The sequence below is a fragment of the Stegostoma tigrinum genome, chromosome 11, assembly GCF_030684315.1.
Source record: "Stegostoma tigrinum isolate sSteTig4 chromosome 11, sSteTig4.hap1, whole genome shotgun sequence".
NCBI lineage: Eukaryota > Metazoa > Chordata > Chondrichthyes > Orectolobiformes > Stegostomatidae > Stegostoma > Stegostoma tigrinum.
Genome location: NC_081364.1, coordinates 55,472,496 through 55,490,326, shown reverse-complemented (window position 1 = coordinate 55,490,326; position 17,831 = coordinate 55,472,496). Strand labels below are relative to the sequence as shown.

General features: G+C 41.7%; 1 protein-coding gene across 2 annotated transcripts in view; it reads left to right on the top strand.

The window, feature by feature from the left end:
* The window catches only part of lmcd1 (LIM and cysteine-rich domains 1), a 65,327-nt gene that overhangs the window by 38,027 nt on the left and 9,469 nt on the right, over window positions 1-17,831 (top strand). For both annotated transcript variants that reach the window (XM_048548153.2, XM_048548154.2), the window contains exon 4: window positions 7,919-8,293. In XM_048548153.2, coding sequence (XP_048404110.2) covers window positions 7,919-8,293 — 375 coding nt within the window. The remainder of the gene's footprint in view (window positions 1-7,918; window positions 8,294-17,831) is intronic.

Here is a 17,831-nt window from a genome sequence, read left to right as displayed (position 1 = left end):
TCTGATTAGCTTTCCATCACACTCTAATTTTTCCCCTCTTTATTAATTTCTTGGTCATTCTTTGTTTTGTTTTATATATCTGTCCAATCTTCTGACCTGTCACCTGCCTTTGTACAATAATTTGCTTTTTCTTTAAATTTGATGCTATCTTTAACACTCCTAGTTAACCATTTGTTGGAATTTTTCTTTCTTTTGCTAAGCTATTGAGGAATCCACATGTGTAGAGATTCTGTTTGGCCAGTGTAGTGTATGTCCTTGCATGACCCTTGCTATCCATTGGCTTCCAATGACACATGGTGCTTCTCTGTTTTGTCTCATGTCCTCCTTTGATTGACTGTCCGGGGAATCCCTATCATGATTTCCTTTACTCATACTCCCAATGAATTCCGTGGCATAGGATAGCACAGCAGTTGCTTATTATTAGGTAGGGGCTGTGGAGAATTTCCAGAATAAAAATTGCTCAAGTGTTGATGAAGCCTTAATTAAATGTCCCACCAATGTGATTCAGAGATCCTCATTACAGATCCAGCAGCAGGAGAAGATGAAATGAGGAACCCATAAATGAACTGCTTGGAATTTACATCAACACTGTCTTCACTCCTAAAGAGCTGCTTGTTGTTGGCTGAGGACAGTAGTTGGAAGTGCTAGCCACCAAAATATTCTGCAGCCTCTTCAGTGAGAACGATCAGGTATTTTAGTGGCAGTTAGCTATTTAGAGGCTAGCTCTTCTGAGCCGCCATTCAGTGTGAGCGTCAACTCCTTGACCAAGGCATTGTCTTGAGCTGAGAATAAACTAACATTGTTGCATAAGATAACAAGGTGTAGAGCTGGAGGAACACAGCAGGCCAGGCAACATCAGAGGAACAGGAAAGCTGACGTTTCGGGACCCATCTTCAGACATTTATGAAACGTCAGCTTTCCTGCTGCTGTGATGCTGCTTGGCCTGCTGTGTTCCTCCAGCTCCACACCATATTATCTCAGACTCCAGCATCGGCAGTTCCTACTACCTCACTATAGCTTAAGACTACTTCAGAGACTCTTTAAACCTCAGTTTTATCAGTCCCAATCCACCCAGAAGAAAGTAGATTGTTGGGAAGTTTTTCAATTTTGCACACAAATCAGTATGATCCCAGAAGCATACAGGCAAGTTATTTTGGATCACAATGAGAAAACTTCTACCAAAAAAAATGCCTGAATAAGAACTGCACAACATACCATAAATTATACTTTGCATTTAGAATTGATGAATCAGAATCCCAGAACTGTTGCAACACAATGGAGACCATTCAGCCTACTTCGTTTATACTGACTCTCCATATGTGCTTGTCCCTTAGCGATGTTCTCCTTCCTGCTGCCCATAACTTTATCCATTGCCTTTTTTTCAAATAGCCACCTAATTCGTTTTTGACTACCTCTATCGAAACTGCCTGCTCGCACGACGCTCTTAGCCAGTGCATTCCAGATCCTGACCACTTGCTGCATGAAACTTTTCCCTCACTTTTGCTGTTTTATTAGTTACTTTAAACCTGTCCCCTGTCATTGATCTCTCCATGGATGTGGGTAAGTGTACAGCCCTTCAAAATTGCATAAATTCAGACAATTTGTGTGAAACTGCACTCTTGCACGGGTAACGAGGAAGCTGTTTTAATGAGCAGCCGAGAAAAGTTGACAGAAGGTTCAAGCAATTAATGCAAAAGCTCAAGATCATGAAGTTGAGGTTGAAAATGGGTGCAAATCATTCCTGCCCAAATTGCCCTGTTCTTTAATGCAGGCAATTTACATTATGCCACAATTATGCTGTTGTTTCAGTGCAAGATGTCAGAAAGCTTCTGGCCAGAATATGAACATGCTTTGGGATATTCCCAATCATTATCACATCTTTAATTTAGCAACAGTGAGCATTTAATCTTCTGTCCTCTGTCAGCAGTTGTCTGAATGTGCTGTAAACTGACTGGTAATAAATGACACACGTTATTTACAAAGTCTCTGGTTTTCGTCATTTTTGGATGCATGATGCAAAGAAATGCCCATATTTGGGTAATAGTTTATGGATGTAATCAACTAGGACTGGATGATTTCATACTTGTGGTTTCCAGCTTCATCCTTGGCTTGTTTTCGTACTAACTTGGTGTTTTCGGAAGTATGTCCCCACTGTGGCAGAACGGAGGAAATGCATTTGGGTTTTCAGCTTATATTTGCTACCTTATAAAACTTTCTGGAAAATATATGGTTGAAACTGGATGTAGTTCAGGTTTTAAAAAAAACCCACAAAGAACTGTGGATGCTGGAAATCAGAAACGTAAACAAAAATTGCGAGGAAAACTGAGCAGGTTTGGCAGCATCTGTGGAGAGAAAGCAGATTGGATCCAGGTTTGAAATTGGGTCAACTGGACTTAAAACATTAACTCTGCTTTCTCTCCAAAGATGTTGTCAGACCTACTGAGTTTTCCCAGCAATTTCTGTGTTTCTGTAATGCAGGTACCATTGCTCAGGCTAAAGTTTATCAGTCTTTTCCAAATCTGGGAGCTCCCTTACCTACATGGCTCAGACCCATTTAAGGTTAGTCTCTGTAATATGAGCGTCGGTCCCCAACAGGATCTGCAGGCTTACTGAAACTTTGTAATTGTTTTCCTTCTGTTACTCCTTAGCGAGTCCTGGGAAAAGGAGTGGATTTTGAACTTTTTCTGATTTTGTCATCATTTCAAGTATGGCATCTTGCACCGTTACGATTTTAGGTACAAGCCAGTCTTTACACAGTACATATTTTTGTGGCCAGATGCATTTGCAATGTGGTTAGGCTGGTCATTGCTGCTTGCTGTGCTCTCTTTGAGTTTCATTTGGAGCAGGTGGAATGTCATTGCACAGAGTGCTGATCCTGTTGCATGTGGATCACTTTTCGAGGGAGTTCAAACCCTAAAGACCCTACTGTCAGATCACACACCACGCCATTCGTCTTTCTCATCAAAATCTATACAATTCAAAGCATCACAGAGATACAAGAAGGGTTTGCCTGATTTGAGTCTCGTATTCAATGGATTCTGAAAGTCCTCAAAGAGCAGTATGCCCAGGTTGGCTTCAATGTGGTCAATCGCGTTCAGCATTCTTGCCTTCATAATGTGGGATTCTGGGAAGGGCAACCATCATGGCAGCCAGAAATGCCATGTGGATGAACTATCTCAGCCTCCTCCAGTTGTTGCCAGCACCACAGATGCCAGTCTTCAGCCAATTCAACTCACTCCAGGTGATATCAAGAAACTGTTTGAGGCCCTGAATACTGCAAAGGCTATGGGCCTTGACAGCATTCCAACAACAGCACTGAAAACCTGTGCTCCAGGACTTACAAAGCCCGTAGCCAAGCTTTTCCAGTACAGTTACAACATTGGCATCTACCCAATGATGTGGAAAATTGCCCAGTTATGTTCTATTCACAAAAAATTGGAACAACTCCAACACAGCCAATTACCGCCCTAGCAGTCAACTCTCAATCATCAGTAAAGTGATGGAAGGTATCATCAATACTGCTATCAAGCAGCACACCCTTAGCAATAGCCTGCTTAGTGACACCCAATTTGGCATCTGCCAGGGTCAATCAGCTTCTGGTTCAAACATGGACGAAAGAGCTGAATTCCAGAGGTGAGGTGACATCAAGACTGTATTGGACCAAGTGTGGAGCCCTAGCAAAACTGGAATCAATAGGTATTGGGGGAAAACTCTTCACTGCGTTGGAGTCATATCTGGCGCAGAGGAAGATGGTTGTTGAAATACCTTCACTGAGACCGGTATCCTGTCCCCAAGATTCCACGTCTAAATAAAAGGTAAGCCCTTGACATTAATCTAGCTCCCTCAGAGCCAACTCTCAGAGTGAACAGAACCCTTGAAACTCCTGTTTATATCTGCCAACCAGCTCTCCTTGATTGAACCAGATTAACAGCCCCAATCAGACAACTCATAGCCTGTGATGTCCACCTAGCTGACTTTGCTACAGTTGCTACATCCCACCTCCTCTGAGTCTGAGGACATAGGTCAGTTCTTTATCTTGGAGCTCCTTCTGGGGTGTTCTAGAACTGGACCAGGTTCCTCTAACTGTGCCTTGAATCCAGCAGTATTTAACATACAGTCGCTCGCTTGAGCATCTTGGAATAAGTTCATCCTCTTCATAAGGCAGTGACATCCACAGTGTTCATCTCAGATTCCGAGGTCTCTTCAGTGCTTGATGGAGAGGGAGAACCTTTCCATTTGCCCGGACAAGCTGGGCATGTTTTACTCCAATGAGGTATGAAGCCTTCTCTCCAATAGTGTCACTGCTGGAGCTATCCCTGTAGTTGCATGAGGGGTGGCCCTGGAATCAAATATGAACTGGGACAGTCAATATCTCGTGACACTGTAGCTGTTTGTTTAAGCCTGCATTCAAATGGTTTATCTACTAGGCCATTGGATGATAGATGGTATGGAGCTGTATTGATATGTTGAATGCCTTTCAACTTTGGGAAATACTCAAATTCCCTTGGGGTAAACAATGGTCTGTTACCTATGACCAACACTTCTGGGAGTCTGTTCATTGCAAAAGATGCTCGCGGCTTTTCTATTGTTGTCCTTGTGTTTGATGAAGGAACTTTGTACACGTCCAGCCACTTTGAGTGAGTATCCACAAATGACTAAAAACACTGAGCCCATGGAAAAACCTACATAGCCAACAAGTAACTGAGCCCAGGGTTTACCCGGCTATTGCAACAAATGTTGGGGAGCTTTAGGTGGTAATTTTTGCCCTTGTTGGCACTCTGGGCACTGTCCCAATAACACGGCTACATCTGCAGCCAATCTTGGCCATCAGACGTAACTTCTTGTTGACATCTTCATTTCGGACGACCCTGGTGGAGTTCAGTCAGTATCTGGCGGCAGTGTTTGCTTGAAACAATCCCTCTTCCTCCCCATAATAATATGTTGTCCACCGCTGTGATCTGGTCTCCATGGGTTCAAAATGGTTTCAGTTCTGGTTGTGATGGCCCTTTGGTTTCTCCCATCACTACCAGCTGTTTCAGTTTTGCCATGAACAGATCTTTCTGCATCCAAAGTCTGATATTGACATCTGTGACTGGAAGCGTGTCCAGAAAAATTTAAAAACGTTATGAGGTCATTCTGTGGTAATACCACCAGTGGTGTATCTGCCAGTGGGAGGTGGCTCAGTATTTCTACATTCACTACTTAGCCTCCTGGAATGTGTTCCAACCTGTAATTATACGCCCTTAGGCAGCAAATGGGCTCTAATACTTTGGCCTGATGTTATGGGTGGCACCACCTCAACCTCTTTAAACAGATCAGGCAGGGCCCTGTTTTCTACTGTTATAACAGATTTATGTCTGTAAAGGCATTGGTGGAACATCCTGACTCCAGATATGACCATTAAACCTTCCTTCTCTGTCTGGGCATACTTATGCTGTGCATTAGCCTAAGCCCTAGATGCATACGCTATTGGGCGTTTCACCCCAATGGGCCACCTATGACCTAATACTATCCCAGTGCTGTATGGGGAGACCTCGCATGTCAATACCAGATCTCGCTTGGGATAATGGTGTGCCAACAGCTTACAGGATGATAGCTTTTTCTTCACTTCCCTGAAAGCTATGGATTGGCTTGGCTATGCGATCATTTCCTAGTTAGGCCCTTTTTGGGAGTTGATGGATGAACTTTCCATAATAATTCACCAGCCTAAAGAAAGTCCTAAGCTCTAGTAGAGACATGGGAACCAGGGCACCTTTGATCGCCCTCATTTTATCACCCAATGGGTGAAACTGGTCTTGTTGACTCACTGGCCCAGGCAGGTCACTTGGGGTGCCTGGAACACACATTTTTCCTGGTAATGGCATGATGCCAGAAATGCTTGTTGCGAGTGAATTTCTTCAGGAACTTTGCTCTTGTGCCACTGAAATAACTCGGCAGAGGCTGGTATCCCATCACCAAGTCACCCTTAATTTACATGTGGAAAGATCCAGCTCCCTTAGAGCCCATCTCCAATAAGAGACAATCTAACCACTGCTACTTGACATTCAATGGTAACACCATCACTGAATCCCCCACTGTCAACATCCTGGGGTTTACCATTGACCAGAAACCCAACTGGACCGGCCACACGAATACCAGAGCAGGTCAGAGACTGGGAATACTGTGGCGATTAACTCACCTCCGGATTCCCCAAAGCCTGTCCACCATTGACAGAGCACAACTCAGGGATGTGGTGGAATGCTCCCCATTTACCTGGATATATGCAACTCCAACAACACTCAAGAAGCTTGACATCATCTAAGACAATGCCAGCCACTTGTTTGGTGCCATTTCCACAAGCAGCCACTCCCTCCACCAGCGATGCTCAGTAGCAACAGTATGTACCATCTACAAGATGCACTGCAGAAATTCTTTGAAGATCCTTAGATGTCACCTTCCAAACCCATGATCACTTTCGTCTGTAAGGACAAGGGCAGCAGATACATGGGAACTCCATCACCTGCAAGTACCCTTCCAAGCCACTCGATATCCTGACTTGGAAATATATCATCGTTCTTTCAGTGTCACCAGGTCAAAATCCGAGAATTCCCTCTCTAAAGGCATTGCAGGTCTACCTGCAGCACATGGTCTGCAGCAGTTTAAGGAGGTAGTTCACCACCATCTTCTCAAGGGCAACTAGGGATGGGTGATAAATGATGTCTAGCCATACCCAGGACTGAACAAAAAAAAGAGTACAGGTGTTGATTTCAGTGTACAGTTGGTTGGTGGGCTGAGGATGATGACTGAGTGTTTTGTGCAACTATAGTCTGCCCACACCTGGGGCAGTATTCTGCAAAAGAGTACAAAACATCCAGACTAGGAGTGTGAAGAGTACTTCCTATGCTGTGCCAGCAGAGCAATGCAGCTGACATGGGGAATCTGTGGCGTGGTTCACTATGGTTAGAATACTCAGTCTGTGGTCTCCATTACTAATTAGGTGTCAATGCCAACTTAGTCAAACACCCAGGCAATCACTAACCATGAGATGAACTCCAGCAACTTGGGAAGGGTATGCTGTTACGTTCGGAAATCTAGATGCAGAATAGAAGGTGCAAGAAGAATAGAAAGCTGTACCTCAGCCACTACTCTCCCGCCACATCCCACCCCACTTTCCCAAGGAAGCTGAAGTGTGAGTGGAGGAGTGAGAATTCTACTTGAGTTATTTATCTATCCATTTGACATGCATGGACAGCAGCCAAGAAAATATTTCCTGATGTTTTACCAGTAAATTCCTGCCCAGTTACTCTACTCCTCCTTGAAATCTTATGCAGCCCATGTGTATCCAGTCTAGTGTTGGTTGGTGCCAAAACAATGTCTGTTCAAAATGATAATAAGAATTATCTTGTAAAATCTGTTTTTTTATCATTGAACTTCTAATTGCATGTAAAGCATTCCAGAACTGTCTTCAAGAGGAAGAAATTTAATCTGTGTGATGTTCTGGAGAATAAACCTGGTGTGATAACTGAATAACAATGCTTTAATAAGAACTGATTTTAAATTTAATAAAAGTGGACAGTGTAACCAGCAGAGAAATGGTCCAAACAACACAATATTTGTAGGATTCCATTAATGCTTCAGAATGAGTAATATACATGCACCACCATTGGCAATAATTTATTACCATTTATAGTAAAACTTTACAATATGAAAGAAAATATTTGTAAAGCATAAGGAGCTTTATATTTTTCAGTTTGAAGTGAATGAAATTAATATCTTCTCTCTGCACAAGTTATGTTGTTATTATTATAAATTATAATGAAAGTCTGGCTTGAACTTGACAGGAATTAAAGCCGTATGTTTGTTATTACACTTCACAAATCATTTTTTCTTCCACTTCTCCCTTTGTCTCTCTGTCTTTTTCTCTCTCTCTGCTTGCCAGGCAATTCATTATATGGAACTTATTCCAAAGGAAATGCAGCCAATTGCTGGCACAGAAGGGGCCTACTATCGCCGTAAGCAACTGATGAGGCAGCTGCCAGTCTATGACCAGGACCCTTTCCAATGCCACGCTTTGTCGGAGAGTGAGGTGAAGAGCATGGAGGAGTTTGTCAGGAAGTACAAGAATGAGTCACTAGGAGTTGGAGAAGTGGCACTGCCAGGCCAGGTGGGGAGTGCCAAAGAAAAAGCTAACCCAAAGCAGAAAAATGAAGCCGCGGGACAATTTAGCAATGGCAAGACAGCAAAAGGGGACCCTCGGGATGGTCCTGCATCAACCAATGGAACGCCACCAGAGGCCCAAGAGAGAAATGAATATGTGAGTAATTAGTGAAATTTGGCTTCAAATTAAGGTATGAAAGAAATAAGATACTTGTGGATCCATTTAGCTTTCATGTGTGTTGTTAAACTTTTTTTTTCAAAAAAAAAGCTTCTTTTGGCACATGTGAAACCAATTATTCCAAGGTACACATTAGGAAAAATTCTTGTTGCTCTTTGAGAATGATTGCGTATTTCAGCACAACTACTTGGCACTTAGATTTTATGCGCTCTCATGAAAGAGTTCAATGTTTTTTAACAGTCCTTTCTTTCTTTCATTCTCTATCTATTTATTGCTTTTTTTTTTAGCTTTCTTCTTCTTTCAGTGTTTCTGTTTTTTTTTTATCTTTCCCACCAATTCCTGCAATAATCAGTGTCAGGAATTGAAACTTGATGCAGCTCACTGTAAGTATCAAATGAAAACAGAGTTCATCATCTTTGTATGTGTGTCTCTCTTTCACCCCTTCAGTAGGCTAGATTTAGTGATTGACAAGCAGCATGCTTTATCATATACATTTATTTAGTCATTGAAGAAAAAGGAAAGGAAAAGAGATCAGGACAAAGCAACTTTCACCAATCTTTAATATTTGTCATTCTGCCTTCTTTAACTTTTAATGTAACTGGGCTGACCTTTGATGCCGTTACAGTTCACCCTGGCTCAAGACCAGAGGAAAATTTTAGTCTTTACATCACCTCCATTGTCTTATGATACTCCTTTGTACTTGCATTTTATTTTCAATTTTTTGAAGTTTTTTGAATGTACATAAATTTCTGCGCTAGCTATAATAAAGGGTTCCTTCTACTACTAGACCTAGTACTATAAATTATAAAAAGTGCCAGTGTGATGGTTTTGAACAAGCTCCTACTTGCCCAGAGTGCCTGATTTGAAAGGTATAGTTGGTACAGCTTAATTGTAAGTCTTATGAAAGGTGGAAAACAGAGGCCCATATTGTTCTTTCTTTTAATGACTATTTTGTATGAACTATTGAAGAAAAAGAAGTTAAATGATTTGATTTTTATCAGATTCTGTTTAATTATCTCTTCAGCCCCTCTCTCCTACAGACATGAACAGGAGTTTGTTGTTTGGCCACTGTCCATATTCAGTCTGACCTTGATTGATCTGTATGTGAACTCTATCCACTTACTTCAGTTCCAGGACTTTTTGATACCTCAACTCCACAAAGCTCTTAGCTAATCCAGCTCCCAAGGTTTCCTCCTTCCTCTGTGAAACCTCAAGTTAAGCTTCCACCAGCAGCCAGTTGTGCCTTGGTTTGACATCATAGAATAACCAGATGCAGAGGAACAGCCTACTTGCAGGTTGTCCAAGGGAGTGTATGCATCAATGAACAATGGACGAAGAAGGGTAACACGTGAAATATTGACTACACCTTTCCTCCAGATACTGCTTGGCCTGCTGTATTCTTCCAGCTTCCTGTTGTCTACCTTGGATTCCAACATCTGCAGTTTCTTTGTCTCTCATGGACTGAATCTTCCCTTTTTATTAGCTAAACATCTATTTCATCAAGTTTCATCGAAGGTTTCACTCCTTCAGACCTACTGAGTGTTGCTATTTATCCAAACTGTCTGAATTAAGTATCTACCAACCTCCAAGGTTTAGCCAATGCTAGTGTGATTCTACCACATGCTGTACCCGGAACAACCCACCCCTGCTAGAATGGGCCAGCATCCTGGCATCAATGCCATCTTTAAAAGACTGCTGTACCCTGTAGACAAGCACTGTCAGTCCAGAACTATCCTGCACAGTTTGGGACATATTCCCCATGCATGGCAGGCAATGGGAAATTGGTGTCTCATGTTGTGGACAGGGTACTGAAGGTCCTGGTAGATGGCATGGTGCCGAAGAGAGTCACCAGCTATCCCCATGCAGAAGAGGCCATGACATAAGGTCCTATTAGCCTAGTATGAGAGATTGCCACGCAATGCAGTCTCAGGCATCTGGAACAATGTAATAGCGTAAGTGACATTCTCCATTTTGCCAGGGCAAGTGCCACATCTTTACTTACGCTAATCACACTCACCGTATCTATGCTTCTGCATCTGCCTGCCACTAAGACTCAAACTGTCCTCCTTTAACTATTGCTCAAACTTCTCATGTGATTGTCTGAGATTCCTCTTAGAGCCCACATAGTTTAGGCCCCTATCAGATTCCACCCAATTTCTGACAAATGACATATTGCTGGTGAAATGTCACCTTCGTTACTATGAGATTGAATGAGGGGGATCAATAGGGATGTTCGGCGGATAACTATAGAGCTGAGAAAAGGTTGTCTCTTGTGTCACAAATGCCTTTCACTATGAAAATCAGATGCTGGACTGCTGAAAGAAAAGCAAAATACTGCCAAATCTCAGCAGGTCTTAGATTATTGAGATTACCCCTCAATTACTGCCAACAGTAGTGTTACAGTTCAGGGATATCAGAGTGACAAAGTGCACCAATAAGCCCAGCAATGTAATCTTTTATGTTACTGTATGCTCGGCTTCTAAATCCATTTATCACAATATGATTGTCCCCCCTGGGACAGCAGACATGGCTACAAAAACAGGTAAAAAAACTAAATCTATTATTCACTGAGAAGTTGAATTTTGTAGTTAGAGACAATATAGTTGTAACTTGAAACAACCACTTGAAAGCACTTATAATGATGAATGGAATACATTAAAATCTGAGAATGTCCAGCTACAAAACAGAGCCTGGCTAATCTCAAGTGCTTTCTGATAAAGCCTTCGAACATGAACTCCGACCTTTGCCCTTCCTGAACCACTAATTACAGTGGAATTACCAGAGTCTGACTTAATTAAAGTCATATATACAGAGTTACCTTATGATGAGGTTAATTAGCAAGAGGGGAAGTGAAACGATTTTGAAAATGTGCATTAAGCAAACCTCAAATACACAGTTCTCTGAGAAAATACCAGCATGTTTTCAAATTGCCAACACGTGGTTTGTCACGGTTTCCACCAAATATATTCAGAAAATGTTATTTTCTTGTTCATTGAAAAGAGTCGCTTACTACCTTTGCATTTATATATTTGTGAAGAAAAGATAGGCATTTTTCTCATGCAAGTTTTGCCATTTGGATGAGGTCAAGCGTGGGTGGGCAACCTGCATGTCATCTTGCAGCACAGTAAAGGGGAAATCTATTCATCAGCAGTAATTAGGAAAATAAAACCAGTTGCAGAAGTTGGAAGCTAGTATTTTGAAACGTCCATTTCAAATTTAAGTGTATTGTCCTCAAGTAATACTTCAGCTTTTCCCTAATGTTTGGAGGCTTTCCTGCTTCACAGACCCTTTCATTTTAGATTCTGAATTGATTAGCAATCTTATTATGTTGGAAATTGCGACCATGTGTGAAAATGTGGGCCATAATTAGGAGAGTTCACGGATGCCCCAATCCTAATTGAAACTAGTTATGTGGACTGGTTCAAATTATGAGCTGGATAATGTATATCAGATCTCAGCCAAATTCTGCCTGATGCACAGTGAGGGCCACAAGCTGATGACTTTTTCTGACACATGTCACAGCAGCACTAGAAAGCAGCAGAAGGCAGGTAGCATTATGTTTGGAAGCCTGTTAATTCAGATAGAAACCAGTATATTTGTTGAGGGGAGGGAAAGAATAAAGAGTGTGTAGATTCATTTCTGGCCATGGTTGAATTTACAATCCTTGACTGGTGGCTAGCTGGTCACATTTAATACTGTAAACAGTCAATATTCTAATATTTGCCTCTTTAGAAAAGTTTAAGGATTTTATATTGTGCTGTTTGCCACCCTTATCTAACAATGCGACACCCAACCCCAAGGAATGCATGGGCCTTTTTTTAATTCCAGATAGTAAAAGCACCACTCTGGGTCTTGATAATCTGAAACCATCAAGGAAGTACCAGAGGGTGCATTGTGTTTTCAAGTCTCCATTCTTTGTTGGGCTTCTGAAAAAAATGCTGTTAAGACTCAATGTTAAAGCTTATAAGAAAAGTGTGGTGTTCTCTTGCTGTGCTGGGCAGTGTTTTTTCCTCATCCAACGTCATCAAAGCAGATTGACAGGCCATTTATCATGTTACAGTTTATAGAATACTGCTGTGTATTACAGTAGCCCATGTATAAAGTTATTGAGCTCCAAAGTCATGAATTATGCTACATTCAAGAAGCATATAAATGCTTTATGCATTCAGGCTGTGTCTGAGAACAGTGAATTTGATGTTGAAATGGTTTGAGTTTGTACATATTTTCAGGGTTTCTAAATTCAACAATGATAAGGAGCACATGGGCTAATATTTGCTGAGACCAGATTTACAGTCATCTCAGCTGCTTCGCTGTCTTCCCCAGGCCAACTGGGCCAGGCTTCCCTAATTGTTTTGCCTTTAACTTGCATTTTTCTCTGGTTGCTGGTTCACTTCTATTTCCCCCACATGCACAAACCAAACTCGTATTTGAAATGGGACCCACCCTCCGATGCCTTGACCATGCACTTTCCTTTTCTGCATCCCACGTTAGCTGACTGTTGACAGATTCCTCTCTTCAGGTTCTATTGTTCCCTCCTTCAAATTTGCTATGATTGCTCTCTTTCTTAAAATGCCCAACTTTAATCCCTTCCATCTTTGCAAAGTACATCACCATCCCATCTCCAAGTTTCTTTTCCCGATCAAAATCCTTTGATGTCTCCCTCAAATCCATATACATCTTGCCCTGAACTCCACGTTTGAATCCTTCCAATCAGTTTCTCTCCTTGCCAGAAAAACCTCAACTGCTTTTTTTTTAAAGTCACAAATGACATTCTGTGTAACTGTAACAGTAGTAATACATCCATCATCTTTGGTCACCACCACAAACTCCATTCCCAACTACTGGCAATACACCCAACCCTAACAACTGTCTGTGACTAAAACTAGACTGTGTGCATCCTCAGTGTCATCTTTGATCCTATGATGCACTTGCGGTCACACCATTGCTGAGACCTTCCATTTCTGTGTCAGTAATGTTAGTTGACTCCATACCACCTCAGCCTAACTGCTGTTGAAGTCGTGGACTCTGCCTTTTCTATTCCCTAAACATTTCTTACCCCCCATAAACTTGAGGTCATCCAAAGCTGTGCTGCCAATGTCTCAACTTGAGCCACACCTCATTCCAATCAACCCAGTTCTCACTTACACTACAGTGGTCCCTGGCCAATGAACACCTCATTTCAAATGCCAACCCTTGTTTTCAAATCCCCCCGAAGCTTCATCCCTTCCTTCCTTTGTAACTGCGTGCAGCCCTCCGAGATAGCTTGGCTTCTCCAATTTTAGCCTTTTTGGGCATCCTCAATTTTAATTACCCCATCACTGGTGAATGAAACTTCAGCTGCAAAGGTTCTGGGCTTACAAATTTCCTCCCATAAATTTGCTGCTTCACAATCTCTGCTTCCTCCTTTGAGGAGACTTCTTAACATCTGTGCCTTTGGCCAAACGTTCAGTGATTTCTCCTAATAGCTACATGTGTGGCTTGGCCAACTATTGTTTAATAACTCTTATGATGAGTCGGTGCATCAAACATGTTATAAAAATACAAGCCATTGTTCTAACTATCCCACTATAATCTCAACTCTCTTATCAATGCCACATTGACAGTTAGTAACCCCTTATGACTTTTAGGATCTAAGTGCAGTATTCGCCCTACATCCCTATTGTACTGAAGTCAAGAATCATAGCACAGACCTTTTTATTCTATCTGATCTTTGAAATCATGCAAGTCGTTACTGCTGCCTTTCCATCTCCATAATCACACTTAAGCCCGCGTGATTATGATGTAAAACTTTTAATTCATCTCCGCAAATTAATCTTCTCAGTGTGACAGAGCTACTTCTGCTTTGTGTTTTTCACCTTCAGGAATTCTCTTCAGACAGAGCCCAACTGGGCAAGGTTCAGTTTTGTGCTCCTGGAAACTTTACAGGACTCGCTTGGGCCAGAGTGCCAAACCTTCATGTATTCTCCAAATGCCTTCTTAATGTCCAACAGCTGAATAAATTTTTATTTTACGATAAACATCTGAGGATTGAGCCATACTTCTGAACTTTTAGGTTTTCCCAGAAGGTGAAACGAGAACACTTGCCATGCCCACATGTATGAACACGCACATGATAGAGCAGTGCAGTGGCACAATGGTATTGCCACTGTGCTCGTGAAACCCAAGCTAATCCTTTGGTGGCATGGGTTCAAATCCAGCCAAGGCAGATATTCAAATCCAATTTTTCAAATAAATCTGGCCTAATGCAATTGTCGTAAATATCCAGCTGGTTCACTAATGCCGATTCAGGAAGAAAATCAGCCAACCTTAGCTGGTCTGGTCTCCTTGTGATTCCTAGCCCAAACCAATGTGGTTAATTGAAATGGTCCTAGCTAGCCACAAAGATCATGGGGCAATTAGGAACAAAAAACAGAAGTTGCTGGAAAAGCGCAGCAGGTCTGGCAGCAGCTGTGAAGAAAAAAGTCAAGAGTTAACATTTCAGGTCCTGTGACCCTTCTTCAGAACTTTCCAGGCAGTTAGGGATGTGCAATAAATGCTTGCCCAGCCAGCAACACGTGGCACCCATGCAAGAAAAAAGGAAATATGTACATAAATATCTTCTGATATGTGTCTTAAGATGATCTGAAGATGAATATTGTTGTCACTGCGGTCAGCAATTCAGTTTCAAGGCCTTGTCGGGCAGCATTTTACTGAATTCTAAACCGTAAGTTCTTGATGTATTCCTTTGTGACAACCTCTGATTTATTCTTTTGAGATAAACATTGGAGGCAAGAAAGATACGGAGGCGGTAGAATGGGGCAGTTAGATTGGGGGAGTTCAAGCAAAGAAAAGGCATAGGCTCAATGACCTCTTTCGGTTATAAGCCTCTGCTGTCCTACATTTAATCTAATTATTTTACTCCTCAATCTTGCCTGATGTCTGTTTCTGAATTGCATGACGATTGTACAAGGACAGCAATTATGTATCATTACCATGATGCTGTGTACACATTTGCTATTTAAGGGATTGTGATGGCCAATGATGCTGGATGTATCATAGCTAGGAGTTTCCTTGTAGCTCTTATCACACTGTGGTTACCTTAGTAGTAGGAATCCTACAGTCTAACATACAGGGTGCTGCTCATCTGAAAAGCTGATATAATCGTGCCTGGTGTTTTTCGCTGACTGAAATAATGTTCTCAGGACCCACAAATTGTCAGGCCCTCAACACTGTTAAGATAGCTATTGTTGATTCCTTTATGGTAACCATGCCCTACTGAGTAACTGGAGCATTGTACACCTACTGGTGGAAGAGACGCTGACAGTTTAATTTTCTTATGAATGTTGTCTTGTTAAAATCCTCCTGATATCAGATGTTACACCACATGTTCGTTGAAAATTAAATATTAACACCATATGTTAATGGCATTTGATGTTTCTGTCTCTTTGATCTAGTTCAATGGATACCAACTGTTGCCACTTTCTGAAATTGATGCATTTTTTTAATCAGTGGAGCCTGTGCAAACAGGACAGTTGGAAAATTGAAATGATCTGTCTTGATTTGATTAATGAGTTTGATCACGCTGAAAGCTTTTTTGTTTGTGTGCAAGGGAAAGTGTGGGAGTGGCCGTGGGGAAAATGCATTTATAATACTTTTGAGTCAAAGATTCTTCCATCTCTTGACTGCTTTATTGCCACTTTATAGCATTAATACAATTCTGAACATACATTAATGTTCGAGGTGTTGAAATCATTCATTACTGATTGTATCTGAGGGGTGTTAAAGAAAATATAGATGAAAGGTTTTATCGTTTTGGTAGTAATATTTATGTGTAGCGGGGAACAGTTTTCTCTTTACCAAGTAGTATTTGATGCCTGTTTTGTGTTTCCCTCTATTCATTCCTCGTATGAGGGTGTTTCTGCCTAGGCTAGCATTTATTATTACCCATCGCTAATTGCCCAGGGGGCAATTTAAGTGTCACCCACATTGCTGTGGGTCTGAAGTCAGATGTAGGCTTGGCCTTCCCTTAAGGATTTTCCCTGACTGTCAATTCATGGTCATCATTAGACTCTTAATCCAGATTCCACCCCCCCCCCCCCTCCCCCCGCCCCCCGACCCATTGAGTTCACATTCTGCCACATGCTGTGGTGAGACATGAACTCAGGTCCCCAGGACATTATCGGAGTCTCTAATTTAATGCTCCAGTGATAATACCACTAGACCATTGCCTCCCCTTTACAAAAAGAGTATTAAGTGAGGTATTGAAGACACTTTCTTTCTCCCCATTCTCCTTTCACAATCTTTTTATCTTAACACTTGTGTTTCTTGGTTGGAATGCCTGATTCCACAGACTATCAGAGAAACATCACAAAGTGCAGACCTACTAAATTTGTTGGCCCAGTTAATTCTACTTTTGTCTCTCATCTTTTTAGTGCTGCCCCTCCTCTCGCTGAGACAGGTCCAATATTCAACCCTGTCCAGCCCTACAGTGAGCATTGACTGTCTCTTTGTAATATTAGCTAAAGAGCTGGGAATTTTCTGCGTGCTTCCCTACAGTTCTCTCACAGCCAAAGTAGTTAAACTATTCATGTATTTCACCACTTTTCAGTTCTCTGTTTTACCTGTTTTTCATTTTCACCTGGTCTCTCGCTCTCTCCTCATCTCCCTCCTGCACCTTTGGCGTCTTCCCTTTGTCACTAGTCAGTGGCCATTTTGACAGACAGCTAAATCCAGGCAGCAAACAGTGAGGAACACATAGGCAGCTGAAAGCCACCTGTAGATCTAAATCATTTATAAAGTAAATCTCATCTCCCTTGATGACGGTTGCAACAGAAGCAGTGCTAGGAAAACCAACACTTTTTTGTTAACCTTTGAGTAATTAACACGGCTGTCTGCAACTGAGTGAAAGGTAAAATGTACAAAAGAAGTATAGACTGTGGGGCAGCAGAGATTCACAAACTCCATTGTTCACAATCGAGACAGATAAAACAATATGCCACTCTCAGTTTGGGAAATGTGAAAAGGGAATCAGTTTGAGTTTCATTGCTGTAGTTGTAAATTAATAGAGTAAAGCTTTAACTAATTTATTCCTGAAGGGGGTATATTTTTCTAATGCTTTAACCCTGAAGAATGCAAACACATGCTTCAGTCAAACACACAACTGCCATTTATTGGCTGGGCCCCGTTTGCCCACACAGGGAATGTTGCCAAATTGGTATTGATCACCTGCATAGACTTTCCATAATCATGAGGATAGGTCCACATTTGGTATCTGCCTACATCCTGTGGGTTTTGGGAATTTCACCCCAGAGTGTAAACAAAGTCAGAGTCAGCCTGGACAAGCACTTCCTCTTGAAATAGCCCTATATTGCACCAAATTGGTATTGATAGACATATTTCAGGGAAGATCACTACTATTCAGGTCGGTGAGCTTGACCGTCATACTCAGAGCTCTTTGGGTTTCAGTTGACCAATGGTTCAGGAGTTAATTTTAAATTTACCCCTTGCATTAGGCGAGATGGAAGGTGTGACAACTGAG